General features: G+C 43.3%; 1 protein-coding gene across 3 annotated transcripts in view; it reads left to right on the top strand.

Annotated features, from left to right (window-relative positions):
* Positions 1–14431, top strand: part of ATP11B (ATPase phospholipid transporting 11B (putative)) — a 109252-nt gene that overhangs the window by 68276 nt on the left and 26545 nt on the right. For all 3 annotated transcript variants that reach the window (XM_032784853.2, XM_032784852.2, XM_075068371.1), the window contains 4 exons: positions 1544–1646; positions 2325–2470; positions 9755–9814; positions 12119–12246. In XM_032784853.2, the coding sequence (XP_032640744.1) occupies positions 1544–1646; positions 2325–2470; positions 9755–9814; positions 12119–12246 (437 nt within the window). The remainder of the gene's footprint in view (positions 1–1543; positions 1647–2324; positions 2471–9754; positions 9815–12118; positions 12247–14431) is intronic.

Raw genomic sequence — 14431 nt, 5'->3', positions numbered from 1 at the left:
GAGTGGCCAATCAGCAGGCTCTACTGAGCCGGTATAACTATAATACCTGGGCAGAGGTGGGTAGATTCACCGAACTGCTACCCCAGGACTCACGCCAGGAATTTACCGCGTTCCTGGAGGAAGGCAAAAAAGTGGCCAGGACCTCTCTCCAGGCCTCCCTGGACGCGGCTGACTCAGCGGCCAGGACCTTGGCCTCAGGCATCACCATGAGGCGTATCTCCTGGCTTCAGGTTTCTAACTTGCCTCCCGAGCTTCAGTACACTATCCAGGACTTACTCTTTGAGGGCAAGGGTTTGTTCTCGGATAAGACTGATCCCAGGTTGCAGAGCCTGAAGGACAATAGGGTCATCATGCAATCATTGGGCATGCACACCCCAGTGACCCAACGTAGACCTTTCAGACCCCAACCTCGCCGCCCGTACTTTCCGCCACGGAACAGACAGGACCTCAGTAGGAGGCGTGGGCGGAGTGGCCGTAGGCGCCAGTCCGGCCCCGAAGAGGGCCAGAACCAAGGGCACTCAAAGGCACCACCAGGGCCTAAGGCCAGCTTTTGAAGGTGCGCCCAGGGACGGCGTACCAGTCTCAAAGCAGGATCCTTTCCCTCCCTTCTCCAACCATCTTTCCTACTTCCTCCCGGCATGGTCCCAACTGACTTCGGACCTTTGGGTTCTGCGCATGGTGAAGCAAGGTTACCACCTCCAATTTGCTTCACTCCCGCCCCCCATCCCAGCCCCTCTTCAGGGACCCCTCTCACGAGCAAGTCCTCTTACAAGAGGTGCAGTATCTCCTCGCCACAGGAGCCATAGAGGAGGTACCGCTAGAAGAGAGGGGGAAGGGGTTTTACTCCCACTATTTTCTGATTCCCAAGTCCAAGGGAGGCCTCAGACCTATTCTAGACTTGCAGGGCTCAACAAATGGATGCTTAAGTCGAAATTCTGCATGGTCTCCCTGGGAACTACTATCCCGTCCTTGGATCCTGGGGACTGGTACGCCGCCCTCGACATGAGCAGATGGTTATGTGGGGAGACGGTTATATGTAATAGCCTGGAGAAATGTGTAATTTCTGATTTCAGAGTATGTCCACACTGCAATTGAAGGTGTGATTGCAGCTCAGGTAGGCATGCCTTGGTTAGCTTTAATATAGACAGCAGAGCTTAAAACAGCAGTGAAGATGTGGCAGCATAAACAGTGCAGGCTAGGAACTCAAGTGTGTACCCAGGGCTACAAGCCGCTTGTACGGCCTATGCTGAAGCACATGTTGCCATGTCTTCGCTGCTGGATTAAAGCTCACGTAGGTATACCTACCCAAGCTGTATTCACATATTTGATTGCAATGTAGACATATCCTAAAAGTTGTGTTCAGAAACAAGAGGCTTTTCCAATAGAGCTATGAATTTATGTGACATGCTGGAGATACTCTTATCCAAGCATGCTTATCCCTGGGGTTCACTGGTGGTTGCATTTGTTTAAGCTACTCATAGTGAAGATTTATAACCTGAAAATCCCCCCACCAACCTTTTCCTTTTTTCCTCCTCCTCTTCAGGTAGTACGACTGTTAAAAACATCTCCAGAGAAACCTATAACATTAGCCATTGGTGATGGGGCTAATGATGTAAGCATGATACAAGAAGCGCATGTTGGCATAGGTAACTGACCTTTTTCAGAACTTTCACTTGATATAAATATTTAAGCTTGTGTTCTTATTAAAGCATTTTACTGTATGTAGAATTAGTCTGTACTTGTACTTTTAAACTGCTGAACTTGACATTTTTACACCTGAAAATGACAATACATCAATCTTCCAATCATTTTTAAACACGCAGTTGCATGCAGTATGTCAGAATTTCAGTGGGATCTAAAATGGAAGACCATTTGCCTTCTGAAGACAATATCTTAAATATGAATAGCTCATGTCCGTTATACTGCACATCAGAATCTAGACCCCCATAAAATGGTATTCTCTTAATTATCTTCAGCTGTTACTTAAGACACTATTGAACATCTCTCTTGACACAGAATTGAAGGTATTCTCTTTATAGAGGTAACTAAAGTTTTACCACTTAACGTTTTTTTCGCTATAAACTGTCATTCAGGTGTAAATGCAGTAGTATTTTGGTCTAACTGGTCCAGGAACCTTGACTGAAGCTGATTCTCTAATTTTCAAAAGTGTTGCCCCCTATTGTTATCAATAGCTATTGGAGTCTTTAAAATGTGAAAGTGTATAGAAGATAACCTGTCGCTTTCAAATGTATATTTTCATAAATTTACTTTTTCTGCATGATTTACTCTAATTTCATTTATATTTTATGTCCCAAATATTACAGGAATCATGGGGAAAGAAGGAAGGCAAGCTGTAAGAAACAGTGACTATGCAATAGCAAGGTTTAAATTCCTCTCCAAGTTGCTTCTTGTTCATGGTCACTTTTACTATATTAGGATAGCAACCCTTGTACAGTACTTTTTTTATAAGGTAAGTCTATTCAGTGTGCTAGTGACGTTCAGTAGAACTAAGGATTCTTTTTCCTAGCCTAAATGTGTGTCAGACTTAATTCTTGCAGTTAAATCACCAAAATATTAAATATCCACCACCCGGGAGTGTCTGGGTATTGATATACAACAGAGCACACTTGAAATGAAAGACCCATTTTGCTTCAGAATTCATGTGGAATACTTCCCACTGGAAGTATCTTTTTGAATATTGCAGCAGAATTCACCTAGGCCAGCGTGCTGCTATTGTTACTCTACCAACTTAAAATCCAAGTCAATTTTAAAATGAGTTAAGTCATCTTGGATACTACCCTGAGCCCAGTTCCTCTGTCAGTTTTTGTCATCTACAGTCACTTTTTTTATTTTTTTCAAAAAGAACAGGAGTATTTGTGGCACCTTAGAGCCAAACAAATTTATTTGAACATAAGCTTTATGCGCTACAGCCCACTTCATCAGATGCATAGAATGGAACATATAGTAAGAAGATACACATACAGAGAACATGAAAAAGTGGAAGTAGCCATACCAACTTTAAGAGGCTAATTAATTAAGATGAGCTATTATCAGCAGGAGAAGAAAAAACTTCCGTAGTGATAATCAAGATGACCCATTTTAGACAGCTGACAAGGTGTGAGGATACTTAATATGGGGAATAGATTCAATATGTGTAATGACCCAGCCACTCCCAGTCTCTATTCAAACCCAAGTTAATGGTATCTAGTTCGCATATTAATTCAGGCTTAGCAGTTTCTTGTTGGAGTCTGTTTTTGAAGCTTTTCTGTTGCAAAATTGCCACCTTTAAATCTGTTGCTGAGTGACCAGAGAGGTTGAAATGTTCTCCAACTGGTTTTTTAATATTTGTGTCCAGATTTGTATTCTTTTGCGCAGAGACTGTCCAATTTGGCCAATGTACATGGCAGAGGAGCATTGCTGGCACATGATGGCATATATCACATTGGTAGATGGTCAGGTGAACGAGCCCCTGATGGCGTGGCTAATGTGATTAGGTCCTATGATGGTGTCATTTGCATAAATATGTGGACAGAGTCACTTTTTTTTCCTTTTTAAAAAAAAAAAAAGTATATTCTTCTACAAGTGATTGTCCCTTTTTGTATTCCAATGAGGGATATGTGCATGTGTCCTTGTATTGCCTCATGGTTTATCCCAAGGCAGTAAAGGGCGGGGCAGACTGACCGTGTCTCCAGTTCCTTCTCACTGCCGCATGGTCAGGCTTGGAGTGTCTCCTGATCTCTTGTTCTTAGTAATTCAGTTTTGAAAAATTTTACCAAAATACTTACTTTGGTTTTTTTTTTTTTTGATAGTTAGGATTTTATTGTTGTAATTTGATAATTCCTTGGGACACGGATTCTGCGTTTTTTCTCATCAAATATTTCTTCCCACACCCCCAGCTCCTAGGTCTGGGTTCTGGATTATGCCAAAAATGACAAGATTAAAAGTCTGCTTCCTGCCCTGGCTCATTTTCCATCAGCAACGAACACCAATGCTGTTTATACTGTTTAGGGGAAGCCCACATCACCTTCAAGTGCAATATCTGCCTCTCCTTCCCTGCCTATACACCGGAGGGCCAAGCTTTCTACCTCAAGAAACACCTCATGGAGATTGCCATGAGGCTGAAGTTGGATCCTGGCCCATTGTACATGAGCCTGAGCAATCCAAGAGCCACTCCCCCTACCAGAGAGCCTCCGTCTGGATCTGCCGGTACCAGTGCTACAGGCCCCGAGTCAGGGCCTGGCCATCAGCCACAGAAGTATGCGCAGAAGCATGGTAGTAAGTCTTCCTTTAAATCCAAGAAGGACGCTGCATGGTCCACAATTTCCAGGCATGGAGGGAGCTACATATTCCAAGAGAGATGAGAGGCCACACCACTTGCCAGATCCACTGGTCCCAGCACCGAATCCACATACCCCTCCAGCATCTCGTGAATTGTTGGTCCTGAGATAGATGCCTTTACTAGTTCTGGTCCCATCAGTACACCGGACATACCATTGACTCCGGAGAGATTCAGAAGTGCTCCCAGCCCTCACAAACTGTTTTCTTTGGAAGGAGCAAAGTTTCTGCATATTCCAGTTCACTCACCTCTGCAGAGGGCTCCATCTCCTGTACTACATCTGCCGTCTGCTGGCTGTACCTTTCTAACACCTCTTGTTCTGCCAGTATTGCCATTCATGCAAGACTCTGACTCCTCTGAATCTGAGGGATCTGGACTTCCGGCACAGTGTGCCACTTCCATTCCGGAAACATGACTACCACAGGGTTCTGACAGCTCTGTGGCAGTTTCACCCTTTATCTTACCCAAGAAGCTGCTATCCGGCTCCTTGGGCACAAGTACAACAACAGGATCAACCAGGTTGGCCATATTGGAGTTCCTGGCCCCAATATTCACCTTTAGAACAGTCTTGTCTGGCTGGGGAGAACTCTCCTGTTTCACTGCCCCATCTTTCATCTGGTAGTCATTCAGAAATGGGGTTAGACAAGGCACCGATCAGCCCGGCTCTGACAGTACTGGGGGACCCAGGGAGATTTTCTTCGTCATCTCCAGATACAGCTGTGTCATCGACATCTTCCTCCCTGCCAGATGACTATCGTCAGTTTCAAGAACTCTTATGGAGAATAACCAATACCATTGATATCCCACTGGAAGAAGGTCGTGGCACTTACCACCGGTTACTAGACATTCTGCACACATCAGTACAGGCAAAGGTGGTCTTACGCATCATTTATGGGTTTCTTCAGCCAGCACACATCACGTGGCATAACCCAGCCACGTTTGCATCAACCCCAGAGAGGGCCAAGAAAAGGTACTACATTCAATCTCCTTCCCCCTTAAGGGTCAGAATTTTTATTTTTACATTCTCCACCTAACTTGATGGTAATACAAACTGCATCGGAGCAGACTAAACAACACCACACATGCTCCACCCCGGCAGACTGGGAGCGTAAGAGATTGGACCTCGTGGGTCAGAAGGTCTTCTCCTTGACTGGACTACAATTCTGAATCTCTAACTACTTGGCACTGATGGCCAAGTATACACTCTGGCTGGATGGAGAAATTTGAAGGTAAATTTACCTCAGCAGGATCTTACTCGTTTCCAAGCAGTTTTACAGGAAGGCAAGTTGGTCACCAGTTCCATACTTCAGGCTGCAGATGATTCAGCGGACACATCCTCTCTTGTACTGGCAACTGGAATTGTCATGAGGAAGTAATCTTGGTAACACTCCTCAGCTTTCCCTAGAGAGGTACAGAACACAAACGAGGACCTTCCCTTCAGTGAATTACACCCGTTCAAACAGAAAACTGATGATTTCTTACATTCGCTTAAAGAATCACCTTGTGATCCTGAGGCATATATGCACTGGCACCAAAGAGAAAATATTATCACCTACCACCAGCCCAGTGCTATAGAACTCCACACTTCTACCACCAATGAGCCTACGATCCTTTTCAGAAGCACCGTAAGATACACAGAACCCATCAACTGTTCTGGCAGCACAGACCTCTACACAACGTACTAAGTCAGTGCAAAAGCAGTATTTCTTAGTTTGCCTAGAAAGCCATCAACCATTCTGTACACCGAGCTCTTGCTCTCCACCCCTTTCCGGGATCATCTCAAACTCTTTCTACTAGCTTGGAGAGCTGTAACAACAGACAACGTAGACATTGTTTGGTGGAGCTGGACCACGGAGGAAGCCAGGATGCACATAAACATACTCAAACTTGGGGCAATATGCAAAGCACACCATGTGTTCTTACCAGCTATCCGCTATTGCCATGTCCTCGTCATGTCAGACACCACCAACACCACCACCACAGTACACTACATAAATAAACAAGGGGGCATGAGGTCCCCAGTGCTTTGTATGGAGCCAGTTCACATCTGGGAATGGTCCATTGCACATGTCAGCAGACTATCTGTCTGGCCCCCAGAATATGACTACAGATTCTCTCAGGAGGAACTTTGCAACTGAACATGAATGGGAGTTGTCATTATTATTATGTCTTGTATCTTTAGTTGCTGGGATGCACAAATCGGAAACCTCTTTGCATCACACACCAACACTAAGTGTTGCCAATATTGCTCCGGGGAGGACTTGATGCTCACTTACTGGGTGATGCTCTGGTCATCAGTTGGTCAGACTGGGCGAACTACACTTTCACTCATACACAGACTCCTACCCCGCATCCTCCACAAACTTTGGCAGGAGAGAGCGACGACCATTCTGATCATTCTGTTCTGGCCTCACTAATTCTGGTTCCCTTTTTTCTGCATGTCTACATAACCTCCACTTCCGCTGCAGAAATTTCCAGAACTGCTGACTCAACACATCATCAGACTCAGGCATCTAAATCCAGGGACGCTACTCCTGACAGCATGGGTTTTGGATGGACACCTTTTATTAGCATGAGAATGGTCATTGACAGTGCAAGACATCCTCTCGAATAGCCAAAAGGACTCCATGAGGTGATCCTATCTGGCCAAATGGACGCACTTCACCTTCTAGGCCCCCGAAGCTGTGCACATCCCTGTGCTCTTAAACTATTTCCTCCACCTGAAAACCTCGGGATGTGTTCTCAGCTCTGTCAGAGTGCATGCAGCCACTATTAATGCTTTCCATCCTGGAGTGAACCCCTTGACTGCCCAAATCCTGGAATGGCCTTTTGCATAACTATCCACTCATTCAGCCTATTGTTCCCCAGTGGGACCTCAGCTATTTCTTACCTCTTTAATGAAAGCTCCCTTTGAACTGCTGACCTCTTGCCCTCTCTTTCCTCTCCATGAAGATTGCTTTCCTTGTTGCTTACCTCAGCAAAGAGGGTTGGTGAACTGAGAGCCATGATGGCAAGCCCCCCTTTCACTATGTTCTATAAAGACAAGACCTCACTGTGACTGCATCCCAAGTTTCAGCCAAAGGTGGTTTTACAATTCCACCTCAACATCTAACTACCTTCTTTCCAAAACCACATGACTGAAAAGAGTAATGACAGCTTCCTTCCCTCAGTGTGCATGCGGCCCTAGCCTTTTATCTACAAAGGATAAAGCTGTTCCAGAAGTCTCCCAGGCTATTTGTCACCATAACAGAGAGAATTAAAGGGCAGGCTATTTCTACCCAGAGAACTTCTAAGTGGGTCTCAAGGTTCATTATACGCTGCTATCAATTGTTAGAGTGCTCCCCTGAGATGATATACGAGCCCATTCCATGAGTGTGCAAGCATCAACCACAACCATGCTTCACAACGTGGCCCTTGTGGACATATGTAAGGTGGCCACCTTTTCCTCTCACTATGCTCTGGGATGTGATTCTACGATGGATGCCTCATCTGGCACAGCGGTCCTCTGCTATACAATTCCACCATTTTCCTCACACCCTCCTCTCTCTAAGTACTGCTGGTCAGTCACCTTCAATGGAATACAATAGGGACTAGCATTTGAAGAAGAGGAGGTTACTTACCTGTAACTGAAGGTTCTTACAAGATGCATGGTCCCTATCTGTATTCCAGACCCACCCTCCTTCCCCTCTGCTGTGGATCTGTAGATCTGTGGTGAAGAAGGAACCGAAGACACAGTCGGTCCGCCCCTCCCTTTATCACCTCAGGCGAAACCACAAGGCAATACAAGGGCACATGTGCAGATCACCAAGCAATACCACTTTGAAAAGCTCTGGCTCTGGGCACATGGTGCATGCGCATGACCTTCAGTGGAATACTGATAGGGACCACGTATCTTGAAGAACCTCCAGTTACAGGTAAGTAACCTCATCTTTCCTTTCTTGCTGTGTGAAAGTGCTACACCAACAGGACACTGTAGAGGAGTCAGAGTGAAAATAACTATGCACAAAGTGCTGTTTAATGCCCAAGTAAACAAGCTGGGGTGAAAATAGAGATTTTTTTTGTTTTATTATTATTCTCACATCTTTCAGTAAGGGCTGGTGTACACATAGGACTGGCCTGCACTAACACTGTAAGTCAGCCTAAGTTGCGCTACTTCAGTTCTATATACTATGTAACGTAGGTCGACTTACAGTGGTGTCTCGACTGTGCTTTGTCGACAGGAGGCACTCTCCAGCTGACTTACCTTCCACCTTTCAGAGAGGTGGAGTACAGACGTTGATGGGAGAGTGCTCTGCCATCAACTTAGCTTGTCTTGACCAGAGCCACTGAATTGACATGGCTGGATTGATCACAGAAGTGCCGATTTAGGTGGAAGTGTAGACAAACCCACACACATTTTTGTACTGCTGTGCCTATATCTGTTTAGAAATATAGGGCTGAAAGGGACCTTGAGAAACCATCAAGTCCAACCCCCTGTGCTTAGGCAGAACCAAGAAAACCTAGACCATCCCTGTCAAGCATTTCTCCAACCTACTCTTAAAAACCTCCAGTGATGGGGATTCCACAACCTCTCTTGGAAACCTGTTCCAGAGCTTAACTACCCTTAGAGTTGGAAAGTTTTTTTCCTAATATTTAACCTAAATCTCCCTTGCTGCAGATTAAGCCCATTACTACTTGTCCTACCTTAAATGGACATAGAGAACAGTTGATTAGTTTCTTTCTATAACAGCCCTTAACATATTTGAAGAGTATCATCAGGTCCCCCGTCAGTTGTCTTTTCTCAAAAGTAAGCATGCCCAGTTTTGTCCCTTATAGTCTGGGTTTTCTAAACCTTTTTTCATATAGTTAAAGCAATACATCCCCTGAGTCTGGACACACTTATACCAGTGAGAAAGTATCAGAGGGGTAGCCGTGTTAGTCTGGATCTGTAAAAGCAGCAGAAAATCCTGTGGCACCTTATAGACTAACAGAGGTTTTGGAGCACGAGCTTTTGTGGGTGAATACCCACTTAGTCAGATGCATGACGACATGCATCTGACGAAGTGGGTATTCACCAACGAAAGCTCATGCTCCAAAACCTCTGTTAGTCTATAAGGTGCCATAGGATTCTCTGCTGCTTTTACCAGTGGGAAAGGTGTTTATATTGGTGTAAAGTATTCTCACAAATATATGGAATATTGGGTGATACTTGTGAGAATGGTAGATGGTAAGATGATTGTTTAAACTGAACCTTAATTCAAAAACAAGATCTGGTGCAGGATGAAGCTTATTACTTTGCCTTCCCAAGTGAAACAGTGGAATGCTTTACTCACTCCATGTATTCATGCCAGCTTCATAGAAGTCATTTTTTTTCAGGGCTGAGTGTGAGGGGGGTTATACATTCTAGGACTAACAATCCCTTTCATTTTTGTTTTTCAGAATGTATGCTTTATTACACCACAATTTTTATATCAGTTCTTTTGTTTGTTTTCACAACAAGTAAGTATTGAGTGTCTAACTTCTTTGTACATGGGAGGGGATGTTAAATGACTAGACAAATGGGGAGGAAAGCACTAAACTTTCTGCAGAAACTTTGTATAACTTGGCATCTAAATAGGAATTTTTTTTTTTTTTGAAAATTGCATATTCTTTAGCCTGTTGCTTTATTCTTTTTCAGAAATGCAGAAGTATGTTAATGATATTATCTTATTTCCTTTATCAAAAATGACTGCTGGCTTTTATAAATAATCAACCACTTATTTCTTAACATGGCTCTTCAAAAAAAAAAAAAATAGCTCTCATCAGAAAAAGTGACTGCTGTATGACAGCTACTTTTCCACAATAACTGTATGAATCAGTAGTGCAACTTCATGGATATTTTATTTTTCTCTTTCACCTTCAAAGTTTGTCACTTCTTTTTAAACTGAATTGATGAGCTTGTTTTTCCCATGTCTAAAGAGACCATAAGTATGGAGAGAATAAAATTACACTATTGACAAACCATTTGCTCTGACTAAATCCACTATTTGTAGTGCCTTTCCCACATTACTGACAAATCAGCTTCTGCTGTAGAAATGATTGACTTCAAGTGGACAACACATTTAAGTATTAGTTTAAAAATAGCCAGCCTCCATTTTAATATTAATGATTAGTAAAAAGCAAAGTAATTTTATAGAACAAATCTAAGTTCATTATGTCAGTGAGTTACTGTTTCCCACCCCAATTAAGTCACTTCTGCTTATCTCTCATAAATTATTATTATAGCTGTAGAGAGTTTATAAAATAGCAATTGCTAGAGTTTGGGGATCTGAGCTTTTAAAGTTTTAGACCAGGGGTTCTCAAACTGGGGGTTGGGACCCATTAGGAGGTTGTGAGGTTATGTGGGGCATCACCCCAAATCACGCTTTGCCTCCAGCATTTATAATAGCGTTAAATATATTAAAAGTGTTTTTAATTTATAAAGGGGTTTGCACTTAGAGGCTTGCTGTGTGAAAGGAGTCACCAATACAAAAATTTGAGAATCACTGCTTTAAGACCATGCAGATTTCATCTCATGGGAAAGTGGTCTTGAGGACAATGTGGAGCAGAATTAGGTGCTAGTGGCTGAAGATCAGAAAACTGGGTCAGTGATGGAGATCTCATTGTCTGACATCAGTTCCTGCACAAATAGCAGATTTTATTGTTAATGTTATAAGTAGCCTGTTTGTTTTCTTTTTCTTCAATATCTAGTACATAATCATAAGGCTTTTAAAAAATGTCATGGTTTACTTTATGCACCACGGTTTGTTTAGGTAATTGGTTTTTGCATTTGAATTTCCCTGCTTTTATTGCTTACATGTAGTTTGTGTGTAAATTTAATCTTTGGATTATGCCAGTTTCTCTCACATGTTTCTGTCTTCAGCTTTACAAATCTTTGATTAGATTGTTTGGATATCTGTCAAAGCCAGTCATATTACAAAATCAGAGCTTATGGGAGAACACACTTTTTCCCCCCTGGAATCAAAAGAGAGCTAAAAAGCTCTCTAGGTCCGTCTTGGGAGTATAAATCCTATTCTGAAAACACTGTCCCATGGTATCCTGAAGACTAAGGCTATGTCTACACTATAAACTTATATCGGTATAACTACATCACTTGGATGTGAAAAATCCACAACCCTGAGTGATACAGTTATACTGTGTCCCCTAGATTCCATACAGCGACAAACTGACCTAACCTCCGGTGTAGATGGCACTGTTTCGATGGGAGGGCTTCTCTGAGCAACACAGCTACCGCCTCTCATGAAGGCGGATTTACTATGCTGATTGGAGAAGTTCTCCTTTTGGCGTAGCACCATTTTCACTAGTGCTATATTGGCGCAACTGCACCAGTGCAGGTGCACCGCTGAAGCATTTCAAGTTAGACCTGCCTGAACTTAGAAGATTACTTCACATTTGCATAGGAAAGGATGATCACAAATGTCCAAACTAGAACTTGCTTAAATTATTAATTTTTTGGGGTAAGAGGCTGATTTTTTTTTGTTCTGTTTGCACATTGTCTATCACAATGGGGTCCCAGTCTATGACTGGAACTCCTAGGTGCTACAGTAATATAAATAAAAAATAATTGTAATAGGATTTAACACACAGTGGAATGCACTTTCATGTATATACTGTATATCAAACAAATTTTAAATAGTGCAGATTCGTATGAGATTAGGTGAATTTGCTGCTACTATTGCTTTTATATACCTGTTTTTAAACAAGTCAGTCTTTCCATTTTTGTATTTAAAAATTTAAACTAATTAAGTGTATTTCCATTTACAGACGCTCTATGACAGTGTGTACCTGACTTTATACAACATTAGTTTCACTTCTTTGCCTGTTCTGATGTACAGTCTTTTTGAACAGCACGTTCACCCCCATGTGTTACAGAGCAAGCCAGCACTCTATAGGTATGCATACCCTTTGTAACTAAGTGTGGATCAAGTAGAATATCAGTAGTAAAACTTACTCATAAAGTAAAATAAAGCGGTGTCTTCTGTAGTTATATCTTAATGTGCTAAAATTACTGCATTTGCTTAGATTCCCCAGTATTTGTACAACTTATTAACAAACTTCAGAAGAAAAACTTGTAAAAATGAGGTTTCCAATATTAAAGGTTAGTTTTCAAAAATATTTTTGTGATTCAAGAGCCACGTCTGTTGTATCCAATCCCATGTTAAGATTTGAAAAGAATGAGCTCTTCTTCGAATGATAGTGGTCCCTATGGTATTCCACTGAGGGTTTAAACATGTGATCCATGCATCCAGAGTCAGAGAATCTGAAAGCAGGAGTGTCCATTGATCTGTGCATGTGTCCTTGCTTCGTCTCATGGTTTCGTCTGAGGTGATAAAGGGTGGGGCGGACCGACTGCGTCTCCAGATCCTTCTCACCATCGCATAGTCTGAGTCGAAACTACCAGCGTCCTCGTGTGTGACACACCTTAAAAAGTGTAGAGTTTTACATATAATTTGTTTTTCTTGTGTTTGCTGTTTTTACTGTTTTAACGTAGTTTTAGCTTTTTAGTTGTGTTTGGAGTAGAACTGAGACTTTGAAGGAATCTGTTTACTGGTTGCCCCTCCCACCTGCATACGCAAATGTGGGTACTGGACTATGCCAAAGACTCATGGATTTAAAATCTGTGCCTTCTGCCTTTCTTCTCGATCAGCGATGAACATCTGGTGCTGCCTCTACTGCTTGGGAGAAGCCCACATTTCATCCAGGTGCGGTATCCGCAGGCCGTACCTGTTACTTCATTAGTCAGCCCAAATTAACTGCACTTGGCCTCCTTACCACTCCTGCCACTAATACTCCACAAGATCAGGCAGGAAAGAGCCACGGTCTTCCTGATCATCCCATTCTGCCCAAGACAGTTCTGGTTTTCCAGCCTTCTCTGCATGTCAGCTTGTGCCCCACTTCCCATTTCCACTTTCCCTGAGCTGCTAACACAACACAGTGGCAGGATCAGAAATCCCGCTCCACAGACGCCTCAACTCAGAGCATAGTATTTGGATGGGTGCATCTGCTCTAGAACAAGAGTGCTCGTTGGAAGTGCAAGACATCCTATCGAGCAGAAGAAAGGAGTCCAGTAGGCATTCCTGCCAGGCCAAGTGCAAACGCTTTGCCTCCTGGGCCGAACCAAAGGTGCTTTCCCCGTAAGAAGTGGAGATTTTCCCTTCTTTTGAATTACTTCCTGCCCTTAAAGATGTCAGGGCTTGCCCTAAACTCTCTCAGTCAGCACATTCCATCCCAGGGAAGGACACTTCCTAGTTACACATCCGTTGACGACTAGATTTTGGAAAGGCTTCCTCTGAACTTTTCCACTGGTATAACCTGTTGCTCCCCAATGGGGCCTTAACCATGCCCAGTTTGCACTGATAAAACAATTCTTTGAGCTTCTGGGCTCAGGCTCTGTGTCCCTTCTTTCCATGAAAGTCACCTTCCTTGTGGCTCTCAGTTCAGTGAGAAGGGTAGAGGAACTTAGGGCCATGATGGTGAACTCTCATTTCACCACTTCCTATAAAAACAACGTCTCCCTATGCCTGAGTTTCTACCAAAGGTCATCTCTGTTTCATCTCAACCTACCCATCCACGTGCCTGCTTTCTTCCCAAAGCCTCATGCCTCAGAAGAGGAACGACGACTTCACTCCTTTGATGTACGTGGGCCTCGGCCTTTACCTGCAGAGGACAAGATTGATCAGAAAGTCTTCTAGATTGTTTATTGCAATAGCAGAGAGAGTTGAGAGGCAAGCACACCGAATTTCCAGATGGATTTCCGGGTACATTACACTATACTATCAATTATTAGGCCTGTCTCCACTCCTCAGGGTGAGGGCCCATTCCATGAAAGCCCAGGCATCCACCATAGCTACCCTCCACAATGTGCTGCTTAGAGAATATGTAGGGTTGCCATGTGGCATTTGATACATACCTCACTATATGTTACTTCGTGGTGTAGAACTCTGATTGATGGATACCTCATTCAACTCAGCTGTCCTCCACTCAACTATTCCATCCTCATCCTCACACCCTTCTCCAAATTAGGTACTGCTTGTTAATCACCCAAGATGGAATAGAATAGGGACCATCACTTGAAGA

This window comes from Chelonoidis abingdonii, chromosome 8, assembly GCF_003597395.2.
Source record: "Chelonoidis abingdonii isolate Lonesome George chromosome 8, CheloAbing_2.0, whole genome shotgun sequence".
Classification (NCBI taxonomy): Eukaryota; Metazoa; Chordata; order Testudines; family Testudinidae; genus Chelonoidis; species Chelonoidis abingdonii.
This window is presented reverse-complemented; position numbering and strand designations above follow the sequence as displayed.